The following is a 12,163-nucleotide window of genomic DNA, read 5'->3' as shown; positions in this document are numbered from 1 at the left end:
GTTGCAATGGTTTGAGACGAAGATATAACCCAGAAAATTGTGTGTGTGTGTGTGTATTTACCAAGTATCTAATGAAGGGCCTTATCTGAAGTCACTTGCTATGTCTCCTACCTTCGTACATTCCAAAGGCGAATTTCAATGTCTTCAGGTGAGACAGAGTACACAAGAACCACTTTAAATGTTACAGTGTGCAATAGGAATACAATAGTTTTGCTTAAGCCCAATGTTAACCACACTTTTTGTGTCTAGAAATTAGTATAAAATATGTAGCACAGTAAGTTTCTAAGCAGCTAAAGTGCAACTCCCCGTCACCTAAATCTACTCTTTACTTTAGAGGAAAGGAGAAACTCTTTGAATTAATTGACGGTGCAAAAAGACCCATAAAGAAACATGTGGGGTTGTTTTTTCCCCCCTTTCAAATATTTTTAGAGCACTAATCTGTCTGTGTTTTGAACCATAAAGGCAACCATATAAGATCAGCTGAGACACCTTAATAGCCCAAATGTACTTTTTTTTTTTTGTCTTAAACATTTCAGGCCATAGCACAAAACACAGATCTTAAAGACCGGTTACGCAGAATACATGCCGAATCTGTGCTTCTTGATTCAGCAGCTAATGCAAAATCCAGCCCTGATTTGGCAAAGGTGGGTATAGATTTTTCTGCCCTGGTTTGGCAAAGGTGGGTATAGATTCCCTGTCCTTCTGCAAAGCTGCTTGCTGCTTCTCTCCCCCACCTCAGCCCAACCAATGCCCTGCTTCTTTTTCCACCCCATTCAGCTGCTCCTTTTCCTGTGCTTATGACTCATCTGTTGTGACATGAATTATTTTGCATACTTCCCATAGAACAGTTTTATTTCCAGGCATGTTTTCAGTGCTTTTTGCTGACAGCCTAGTTGCTGCCCTTCCGCTGCTAGAGTTTCATTAGCAAAAGTTGTCCTGTCGTTTTCTTTGGTGTCGCTGAACAGTTTTGTGTCTCTAACTAGTTTTCTATAGTTCCTTCCATTACAGCTTTTGCGCGTGCTCTCTCACACACACCCCATGTGTCATGAGACACAACTTGCATTCTGTTTTGTAAATAGCCAAAGTAGAATATTTCAACACTGCTCATCAGCCTGAAAAGCACATCTCTCAAAAGCTACTGGGGGGAAGAGGTGCTATAATATGCCAATTCGCCATCACCATGCCAAGTTCTTGATACTTGGAAGAATAAGGTGAAATCGCAAAGCATCGCTGGAGCTGCAGAGTCTCCCTACCAGTAGCCAAGTTTACCTCTTTGCTTGAACGTCTTTCTGGCACTTGCAACTGCGATTTCCATAAAGCTGAACAGAAATATATTTATAAATCGTAGCAGGTAGATGGCGGCTATTTTAATGAAGGAAGCGGGCCTGTGTTACTTACAACACGCTCTCTAAATTTTGACTAGCACAATAACTTAGTCTGGTCTTATGTAATACTTTTTGAGAAGCCAGATAGAAAATGGTAGGCTGATTTAACATTGACTGACGTTTTGAGTAAACAGGTGGTGCCGGTGAGCACCTCGCGATTAAACTCTGGAACGTACCTTGTTATGACTTGGAAGGGAGGCAAGATCGAAAATTAATGACCTTGTTTGCACATAGTGCTGGGCCAGTAGTGCCTCCTATGTACTTTGTTTGCTGATAACACAGAGACTCACAATCACAAGAGGCAGCAGAGAATGCATGCAAGGGCTGCGACAGCCGCCAACTTGGATAGATGGTTTTAAAAGAGGACTATACAAATTCATGGAGGACAAAACGACCAATGGTGCTAGCCTTAATGGCTGCTGGCAGTAGTGGCTACGGTGTACCTCAGAGGCAGTATGTCTTTGAATACTATTTGCTGGAAATGACAGGGATGGGATTACCATTGTGCTCAGGTTCAGCTTGTGGGCTTCCCATGGGCATCTTTTCCACACTCTGAATATCATGCTTTGTGTGTTCTTACACCCCCACTATGTTCTGTCCACAGTAGTAGGCATAACATAACCGTATTTTTTTGGGGGGGGGATAAAAATACACGCAAGGGCACAATTTTAGCTGTGAGTTAATTCTTTAAATATATATTTTTTAGATTCGTGCCAAAATGCTTCTTTGATTTCGGGCGAATTTTAAAATCTTTAAAAAACAAAACAAAACGCATCTTGTTAAAACAGCACTATCCATAAAGAATTATAATGGAGGTGCGTGAAGAGAAGAGACATGGAAAATAGGGTTCAACCTGATGAAAAGTTTAAAAAAGATGGAAGGGTTTGCACTAGCTTCTTCATTTGCAGAAACTCTGCTACTGTTCCATTTTTTATTTTTTATTTTTAAGTGGCATTTGTGAATGTTCAAAAGAAACAGGCAGGAGAATAACTGTTTGCTCACTTTTTAGGGGCTGTCTGTGTGATGTTGTCATCAAAGTGGCAATTCCAGAACCTATTCTGATTGTTGATCAGGATGATGGGCATAGACTTCACCAGTTCTGAACAAGTGATTTGATTTATTAGAGTTGTATATCAATTTATACTTTTTTTTAAAAAAAGTATCAAAATGATGTACAATATTTTTAATACACCGAAGCATGATAAAACATATTAACATAGGAAACTGCCACATACAGAGCCAGACCAATGGTCTGTGTAGTTCACTGTTGTCTACACTGGCAGGCAGCAGCTCTCTAGCAGGAGTCTTTCCCAGCCCTACCTGGGAAGGTAGATTGAGTGACTGTAATAACAATATTATGGGGACGCGGGTGGCGCTGTGGGTTAAACCACAGAGCCTAGGGCTTGCCGATCAGAAGGTCGGCGATTCGAATCCCCGTGACGGGGTGAGCTCCCGTTGCTCGGTCCCTGCTCCTGCCAACCTAGCAGTTCGAAAGCACCTCAAAGTGCAAGTAGATAAATAGGTACCGCTCCGGCGGGGAGGTAAACGGCGTTTCCGTGCGCTGCTCTGGTTCGCCAGAAGCGGCTTAGTCATGCTGGCCACATGACCCGGAAGCTGTACGCCGGCTCCCTCGGCCAATAAAGCGAGATGAGCGCCGCAACCCCACAGTCGGCCACGACTGGACCTAATGGTCAGGGGTCCCTTTACCTTTTTAATAACAATATCACTGAAGCTGCCCAGGATGCTAAAAACATTTTTACGCAGCCCTGAAATCATAGTAAAGTAGACTCTAAGCATTCCTATCTGGGAAGCTCATTGAAAAGACAGAGAAGGCGTATTCTCTAGTTACCCATTCTCCATACTTATTTTGGACACAGCAAAAGGTGTGTCTCAGATGACGAGCACAGAGTCTAAGCAGGAAAAGAGACGATCCTTTAGGTATTGGGGTTGCAGTGAGGCTGGAGGGGAAGAAGTGGGAGTTCACTGTTTAGAATTAAAAGATGTTACCAACAGTGGCTGGGGTTTTTTAATCCGTTATTTTCATAATGCATGCCTGCAAAAGACATTTGAAGAGACAATGCTCAATTACTTTTAGAGAAGCCGGTAAACTTTAGCCCACCCTTGGTCTGGATGTATTTCATTTTGCAGCTGAACCATAGGACATTATATTTATATTAGAGTTTGTAATACGATGTTCCAAGCCCAGCTTTTGCAAAATGGGTTTTGAGGATGCATTGATTTTTCAGTTTCAAGAGATGCAATTGATCTGTTTTGGATGGAATGTTGTTGGTGAATTATCCTTCACAACCGTATATTTCTGATTGCTAAAGATTAGTTGTCTTCCTTGAGCTGCAGGAACGGCCAAGCTGTGTTCTAAGGAGCAGTGTCAGGACTTTAGCCTCCCATCAGTTTGGAACTGAAAGCCTGAGGGATATCAGGCAGTGGCTTAACTTGTGCACCACCACTGAAAGCAGAGAGCTTCAGGAAATAAGCCTCATCTGCCAAGGAAGCTTCCCTTGCACTGGTGGGGCAGAACTGGTCTGCTGATGTTCCATTAGCTCTGTAAAATCTTCTGGTTCAGGACTGTTAACCATCTAAGTTATAAATTGATAAGCTCTTACTATTTGCAGACTTCCTTTCTTCCCTCTCCCCTCACCATTGGCTGTGCAGAAGCTGAGTCTGATGCACAGAAAATGTTGAAGAATCCCAGTGCTGGATCATTAAATGCAACTTCTTTACATCGTTTGTTTCTCATCCTATACAGCGGAACCTCGGTTTTCCGTTCTGGAAGACCGTTTGACTTCTGAAACGTTCAAAAACCCAAGGAGCAATGGGCTAGCTGCAAAGTCAATGGGGGAAAATGAAAAATGCGCCTCGGAAGCCGTTCGACTTCTGAGGCGCGTTTGAAAACGGAAGCGATTACTTCCAGGTTTTTGGCGTTCAGGTTCCGAATCATTTGGCTTCCGAGATGCTTGAAAACCGAGGTTCCACTGTGCCAGTCTTGCCTAACCTAGAACCCTCCAGATGTTTTGGACTATAACCCCCACCATCCCTGGTCAATGGCCTTTCTGGCTAGGACTGATAATAGTACAAAACATCTGGAGAGCAGCAGATTGAGGAAGGCCATTGGTGAGAATTTAACTTGCCTACACCCCAGACCTCTCTTCTAGTGGTTCTAAAGCAGGAGTAGGGAGCTTATGGGTTCTCCAGATCTAGTTGGACTCCAACTCCCACCCCCACCCACCAGCATGGCCTATGGTCAAGGATGAAGGGAGTTGTACTCTTCCAACATGGAGATCCACGGGCTTCCTACCCTTGCAATGAAGCGTAGAGCAGCTCACAACAACTCTTTGTGGTGTCCTTTCCCCCCCCCATGGAAAGCCTCTTTGCATTGAGTCTGGATATATAAATGGCAGCAGTGAATGGGACAAGAAACCTTTTTACACGATGGAGCAGAGGTTTCATATTGGGTGTGTGTTTGTTTGTTTTTTGTTAACAGCTGGGCTATACTAACATATGGATACATTCCCCAGAACCTTTGGGTCACAAACAGTGAAGAAATGGAAAAATGAGGAGTTGTAGTGATGTTTTCTATGACATAATCGTGGCTGTAACTGCTATGTATTGCATTACACCAAATCTATTGGTTGATTGATTTTTCCATTAAATAGAACCATATTAAGCTTTAGACATTGCCAAACAAACAAGAAACATATGTTTTTACCCATCCTACTTTGGTAACAGCACCTCTTCTCCTTTCATGAATGCTTTGATCCATCATGGTGTATTTATCGATAAAGGTAAACCTAGCAGTTCAAAAGCACACTAGTGCGAGTAGATAAATAGGTACCGCTGCAGCGGGAAGGTAAACAGAGTTTCCGTGCGCTCTGGTTTCCATCACAGTGTTCCATTGTGCCAGAAGCGGTTTAGTCATGCTGGCCACATGACCCAGAAAGCTGTCTGTGGACAAACGCCGGCTCCCTCGGCCTGAAAGCAAGATGAGCGCCACAACTTGGTTGTCACCTTTGACGAGACTTAACTGTCCAGGGGTCCTTTACCTATTTACTTTCTTACCTATTGATGCTGAGCATCTCTTGCATAAGGCCAAATCTAAGAATCCTAGTAACTGACTTGAAAGCCAACAAAAAACTATCAATGATGTAGCTAAGGCTCATGGAGACGAGTGTTCCACGTGCAGTTGACTTTAATGAGTTATTTTAATAATATGTGTAGTGCCAAGGCCTGACACATCAAATAGCTCTTGATAGTTAAGTGACCAAATTATCAGAACTAAGACAGCAAAGCTGTTGAGTGGAAAACACTCTTTTTTAATAGAAAAAAACACATTACAGATAAGCTTGTGGATAAGCTAAGGATGTCAGTTTCAATTAGCCAAGTGTGCTGCTTACTTCCCAATCAAAATCTATAAAATGCACCATAGAATTGGAGAGTTAGAAGGGACCTCCGACAGATTCCCGGGGGGGGGGGGGGAGTTAAAGAACCTTTCATTGGCACAAAAAGATTGCCCAGATTTTACCCACCTCAAGTCTGTGTAAAATGAAATTATGTTAGATTACAGCTCCCATCATCCCCAACCATCGGCCATGCTTGCTGATGTTGCATTTCGACAAGTCAACACAAGTGTATTGAGGGGTATTGATACACCTGCCCAATTCTCTGTGGTGGACAACAGGAAAAGGTTTTTTAAAAAGGATTAAAATGGGAGCTGCCTCCCTCCCTTTTTTTTCTTTTTTGTAAAAGGTAAAGGTACCCCTGCCCGTACGGGCCAGTCTTGCCAGACTCTAGGGTTGTGCACCCATCTCACTCAAGAGGCCGGGGGCCAGCGCTGTCCGGAGACACTTCCGGGTCACGTGGCCAGCGTGACATCGCTGCTCTGGCGAGCCAGAGCCGCACACGGAAACGCCGTTTACCTTCCCGCTAGTAAGCGGTCCCTATTTATCTACTTGCACACGGGAGTGCTTTCGAACTGCTAGGTTGGCAGGCGCTGGGACCGAACAACGGGAGCGCACTCCACCGCGGCGATTCGAACCTCCGACCTTTCGATCGGCAAGCCCTAGGCACCCGCGTCCCTTCTTTTTTGTAAAACCAAGCAATTAGCCTGATTTGATGAAGTGTCGGGGGCACTACCACTTTCCTGTCCTGCTTTATTTTCACAAGGGACGTGCAGAATGTTATTCAGAGCCTGTGGTTCATCAAGCATTTATTCTGATTTGCTTGTGGGGAGTTTGTAGGGTATTTGCATCAAGCGATTGTTTCCTCATTCTTCCCAGTGCACATTCGCACTAACTTAACACAAAAAGCCCCATTTCTCAAAGCAGGTTTGTTTCACAATCTGCTTTAACTCTTCGATCCAAACTTGTCATACGTATGACTGTGTCTCATCCATTAAAAAAAAAAAACAGTAGTAATAGCTTGCAAGTGATCTTAGTCAGAGCTTAAGCCTGTTGATTTATTGTGGGGAAGAAGAAGCTGATAAGGAGCGTTCTAGCAACTGTCTTTCAGGCAGTGCAAAACAAGATGTGAGGGCGGAAAAGAATTAGACAAAGTACATAATGCTTGTCTTTATTTGACATTTTGCTGAATCCTTTTGTGCTTTTGCTTCTTGTGTCCTTTCTAAAGTGCATGCTGCCCTCAGTTCTTTTTACTGCAGGGAGTATCCAAGGTGCTGCTTTCCAGATGCTGGCCTTTGGCAAGGCTAGCTGGGACTGATGTGAGTTGGAGCCCCACATCATCTGGAGAGCAACAGATTAGCTACCCCTGTTTTGCAGCCTGTACTTCCGTTTTTCAGTAACAATCTAAGGCTTCTGGTCACTGGTTTTTTTCCCCCCATATGAGGTTTGGCGACATGGGGTTTCTCTTCCCCTCCCAGTGTCTCCACGTTTCTCACATGATAGATGATAGATAGATAGATAGATAGATAGATAGATAGATAGATAGATGATAGATAGATAATATTTATTTAATTTTATGTTTTTACAATTTAGAATACTCATTTAAACATCCTTCAAATATCCTTCTTCTCTTTCGATTGTTCATTTGCATATCATAAATCCCTGCATATTTTACATATTCCATTATTACATCCCTCTAAACTTATTTACACTGTTGAATTTATCTTAATGCTGCCAACGTTTTCAGCTGTACACAATTTCCCCCATATATTCAATAAACATTTTCCAATATTCCCTTATGTTCTTCTTGTTCTCTTATTTTTCTTACTCTATACGTTAAGTCCGCAAGCTGCGCATATCCCATCAACTTAAGTTGCGTTCTTCTTTCGTTGGGACCTCGCTTGTTTTCCGTTTTGGGGCTGACCAAACATGGGCCACGGTAGTAGCATACGTAAATAACCTTTTTTGACACCTGGGAATTTCTGTCTGAATTATCCCCAATCCACGTTTCTCTATGGTTGCGGTGACAGTGGATACTCTGTTCACACCCGCCATTCTTTTTATTATGCTGGATTTTACATATAGGGAAATGTGCCTTCTGCCAGATCACTAGTGGACTCCACAAGCAACAAGCAGCACTTTTAAACAAAGTAAACGGAACCCTATGAAGTGTGGCAGAATGCTGGGGCTGTCTTGCTTCCTCTGCTCACCCTATAAGCTCGTTTGAGCAAATAGTACAGTGGTACCTTGGTTCTCAAATGCCTCGGTACTCAAACAACTTAGAACCCAAACACCGCAATCCTAGAAGTAAGGGTTCCAGTTTGCGAATTTTTTTGGAAGCCGAACGTGCTCTCGTTTTGAGTGTTACCCTTCTGATTTGAGTGCCACTCTTCCGTTTTGAGTTTTACACTGAGGTCTGTCTGTTTTTGCTATTTATTTTGCCTTTTTGTTTTTGTGACTGTGTGGGACTCAGTTCAGCTACTGATTGATTGTGTGACTGCAGTACATTGTTTATTGCTTTCATTTTATGGATCAGTGGTCTCGTTAGATAGTAAAATCCAAGTTAAATTGCTGTTTTAGGGGTTGCTTTTAAAAGTCTGGAATGAATTAATCCATTTTGCATTACTTTCTATGGGAAAGCGCTCCTTGGTTTTGGAATGCTTTGGTTTTGGAACGGATTTCCAGAACGGATTAAGTTTGAGAACCCAAGATACCACTGTATGTGGCTTTTGGTATCTTTGGGGTTGAAACTCAAGGGTAGGGCATCCACTTTGAATGCAGAAGGTCCAAGATGCGACCCCTGAGAGTCTCTGACAGTCAATGTAGACATAGGGCAACTCCCTCCGTGTTCTGCACTTAACAATGTCACTTTCACTCAAGGCTCTTTTCTGTCTCTCATTTGCAGGAAAACTCGGACGACGAGAGCAGGGCTCTAGTTCACCAGCTTTCCAACGAAAGTCGGCTGTCTATAACGGATTCGCTCACCGAGTTTTTTGATGCTCAGGAAGTCTTGCTGTCTGCCAGCTCTTCAGAAAACGAGGTCTGGGCACCGGCGTCGGAAGCAATGGTCTCATGTCGCTTGTTTCAAAGCTGTTTGACCTTTACCGTCTCGGCACACTAATTGCAAACCCAGGGCAGCAAGCGACATGTTATGTACCATTCAGAATACACAATTATTTATCACTGCTAGGTTTAAAAAGCAGTTTGAAAAGGGGGAGGAGGGGTTTGCAGGAAATGCTGCTTATAGGTGTTACCGAGGTTGTGTTGTAATACCGAGGTTGTGTTGCAATATCCATTTCAAACTTCATGGCCTCTTTTTATCCACTTTTTCAGTTTCCCAAATACTGTGGTGGTGTTCTGCATGTTGCTTTTAATCAGAATGAAAGCATATTTCCTTCCGCCTCAGGTATCTGATGATGATTCATACGCCAGTGATGTGAGTGATAACATCTCCGAAGACAACCTGAGTAACGACATAGAGAATGAAAGGCAAACCCTCGGTAGGAGTTACAAATTTCTTTGCGGCCTGTCCTGAGGGTTTCTGCTTTCTCTTTACCAGAAACTTGTAGTGCAGAAATGAAGATGCAGACACGTTCAGGATTGTGTTTCCTTTTAAAGGGTTATTTTTGCAACAGTGAAATGGCACACAGTGGTCTCTCCCCATGTAGGAGAAACCGCCTGTACATGGAGAGAAATAATAATAATAATAATAATAATAATAATAATAATAATAATAATAATAATAAACCACCCTATACTCGCAGGTCTCAGGGCGGTTCACAACATAAAATCACAATACAAATGCACAAAATACACAATCTGAATAAAAACAAGAACTACAGAGCTCAGAGGTTCTTTTTTTAAAAAATGATATTTATTAATATTTTCAAGATTACAAAAAGAAAGAGAAAAAGAAGAGAAAAAACAAGAAAAAACAACACCACAATATATAAAAAGGAAAAAAAGGAAAAATACATAAAAAACCAATACATCATCACAACAACAACAAAAAGAAAAATACCAATCCTTTTTTTTTTTTGCCTATCTTTACCTTTCATTTGCTTGTTTCATTGACCTCCTCACACCTCCCTTTTTGTATTCTAGCTTAATTAGTTGTTTCAGCAAATTCTTTCCTTCTTTCTAACTTTTTATTAAACAATTTATCTTAACCATCTAACCTATTACTTAACTCAACAGATCCTTTCCATCTCTCACCATATTCTGTTATTCAGTTTACTTCAATTTATTTAACCTCAGAGCTCAGAGGTTCTTTCCATCCCTTTCCCATCCCCTCTGTATAGGTTTTGGAGCCTGTACAGTCATACACAAATCCTTCATCCCTAGTAATGGCCTGATGCGCTGCAGCACACAATGTCAAAGAGGGTGAGGGGAGGAACATAGCTCCATTGACTCCCATGACCTTGCTTCCAAATGCACAGCACTTAGGTGGGGATGGATTGTGCCCCAAGGCCTTCGTCCGATAAGCATGTAGCAGTTACCCACTTTAGTCACACAGGGCCCAGGTGTTCCCATTCCAGCCTGTGCTCTTGCTGAAGTGATATTTCTTTCCCCTTCCGCTTGATCGAGAGCTGCCAACTACAATAAAATATGGCGGGGCAGGTAAGCCCCACCCCCCATGATGGATCACAAGGCTTGGCACACACACAACATTTTAATGGCAATACCCATCAACTTGTCAGGAGTTCAGCCTACACTCAAGTAGGACCCTGGCAGAGACACATGCCCGACTGGCATGTTCCCTCCCTCCTGGTTGATTGTTTGGGAGCTTCATAAACTTTCTTCAGCCGGAACATCACAGCGACCAATGCCAACAGATATCGGCACACTTAGGGATCCGCAGAGTTTGTGCACCTTGCGTAACAGACCTCAGCAACTCAGCATTTTGGCTAATCTACTTTATTTACATATAAACACACACGGAGCACTGCAACACGGCTCCCTCTCTCTCTAGCATCAGACAGCAAAGAGAAAAAGAACAAAGGACAATAGTCCCACTTCACGGAACACAGTAACACAAACATTCTGTCTCCGTCACTTCCCACTCTATGGAGTCAAAACACATACCGTCATGGGAAAGACAAAAATCCCATGACTGCAATCATAGATCAGGAATTCTAACACAACTTTGGGGAAGCCCGGCCCCCTCAAATATTCTATGGGTGAGGGGCCAAAAGGAGTTGGCTCTTATGCACTAGATTTACTGGTTGTTGTTTTCTCTTTCTTCACAAAGGAGGCAGAACAAATAGAACAGTCCATAGCTATCAAACATATATGCTTTCCCTGGAATAAAAAGTCCTGCTTAAAATGTGGCAGGGTGTTGTTTTTGTTGTTTTTAAAAAAGTGTAGCTGATAAAACATACGGCACCTTTGGGATTCTTCTGCATGGTTCTGGGCTGGCAATTAGCTGCACTGGTCCCACGTTGCGCATCGTTGGTGCTGGAATTTGAAAACTAATTTCCTACTTGAATACACAGAGATGATCTTCCCAATTCAGGCAAAATTAAACACTTGCTTAAAATGGGGAGCAATTCAGTTTCAAGGAAACAGATGGGGGGGGGATAGAGAGCTAATTTGGTGCAAGGAGTCTCTAATTCCTGCACAGCTATGAAACTTTGCTGGTTGGTCTTGGGCAAGCCACAGCGTCTCGGCATAACCTACATCCTCTTCAGGACTGTGTTGAAAGGAAGCCTCTTTGTGGTTTGCTACAACTGCAAAAGTGTGGATATTAACCATGGGATGTTGCCAAATTTAATCCTGGCCTCTTGTCTTCTAGACAGTGTTCCCGACGACAGCTTGGAATGCCATTCCAAGCGGAGGACGTGTCTGCCGGCTCCGTGTCCCAACACTAGTAACATCAGCCTCTGGAACATTTTGCGGAACAACATCGGGAAAGACCTCTCCAAGGTGGCCATGCCAGTGGAGCTGAACGAACCGCTGAACACTTTGCAGCGCCTCTGCGAGGAATTGGAGTACAGCGAGTTGTTGGATAAAGCGGCACGTACGCCCAACCTGTTTGAGAGGATGGTAAGAGGAAATTGGGTACCTCGGCAGCTCTAGAAGGAAAGTGAGTTCTCTTTTGCATGTCCACAGGTATGTAATGGTTCGTGCATCAGCTGTCAGGAGCGAGCTGGCCGGCAGTAAATCACACAAAGTAAGTGGAGTTAATGCCTGACCAGAAGAAACAGGAGATGAGCACAGGAACTCTTCTTCGGTAGGTCTTGCCCCTATGAAGCAGTTGCAGAGACTGGAGATTCCTGCCTTCCCACAGTTGTCTTTGTCTGCGGGTGGCACTGTGGTCTAAACCACTGAGCCTAGGGCTTACTGATCGGAAGGCTGGCGGTTCGA

At 43.3% G+C, this 12,163-nt stretch overlaps 1 protein-coding gene across 8 annotated transcripts in view; it reads left to right on the top strand.

The window, feature by feature from the left end:
- OSBPL3 (oxysterol binding protein like 3) overlaps positions 1–12,163 on the top strand; it is a 101,183-nt gene that overhangs the window by 76,673 nt on the left and 12,347 nt on the right. For 5 of the 8 annotated variants that reach the window (XM_077937019.1, XM_077937017.1, XM_077937014.1 and 2 more), the window contains 4 exons: positions 537–644; positions 8,703–8,837; positions 9,204–9,297; positions 11,592–11,842. In XM_077937019.1, the coding sequence (XP_077793145.1) occupies positions 537–644; positions 8,703–8,837; positions 9,204–9,297; positions 11,592–11,842 (588 nt within the window). The remainder of the gene's footprint in view (positions 1–536; positions 645–8,702; positions 8,838–9,203; positions 9,298–11,591; positions 11,843–12,163) is intronic. The other 3 variants (XM_077937021.1, XM_077937020.1, XM_077937018.1) reach the window with 1 other exon arrangement.

The sequence above is a fragment of the Podarcis muralis genome, chromosome 12 (genome assembly GCF_964188315.1).
Source record: "Podarcis muralis chromosome 12, rPodMur119.hap1.1, whole genome shotgun sequence".
Taxonomy (NCBI): domain Eukaryota; kingdom Metazoa; phylum Chordata; class Lepidosauria; order Squamata; family Lacertidae; genus Podarcis; species Podarcis muralis.
This window is presented reverse-complemented; position numbering and strand designations above follow the sequence as displayed.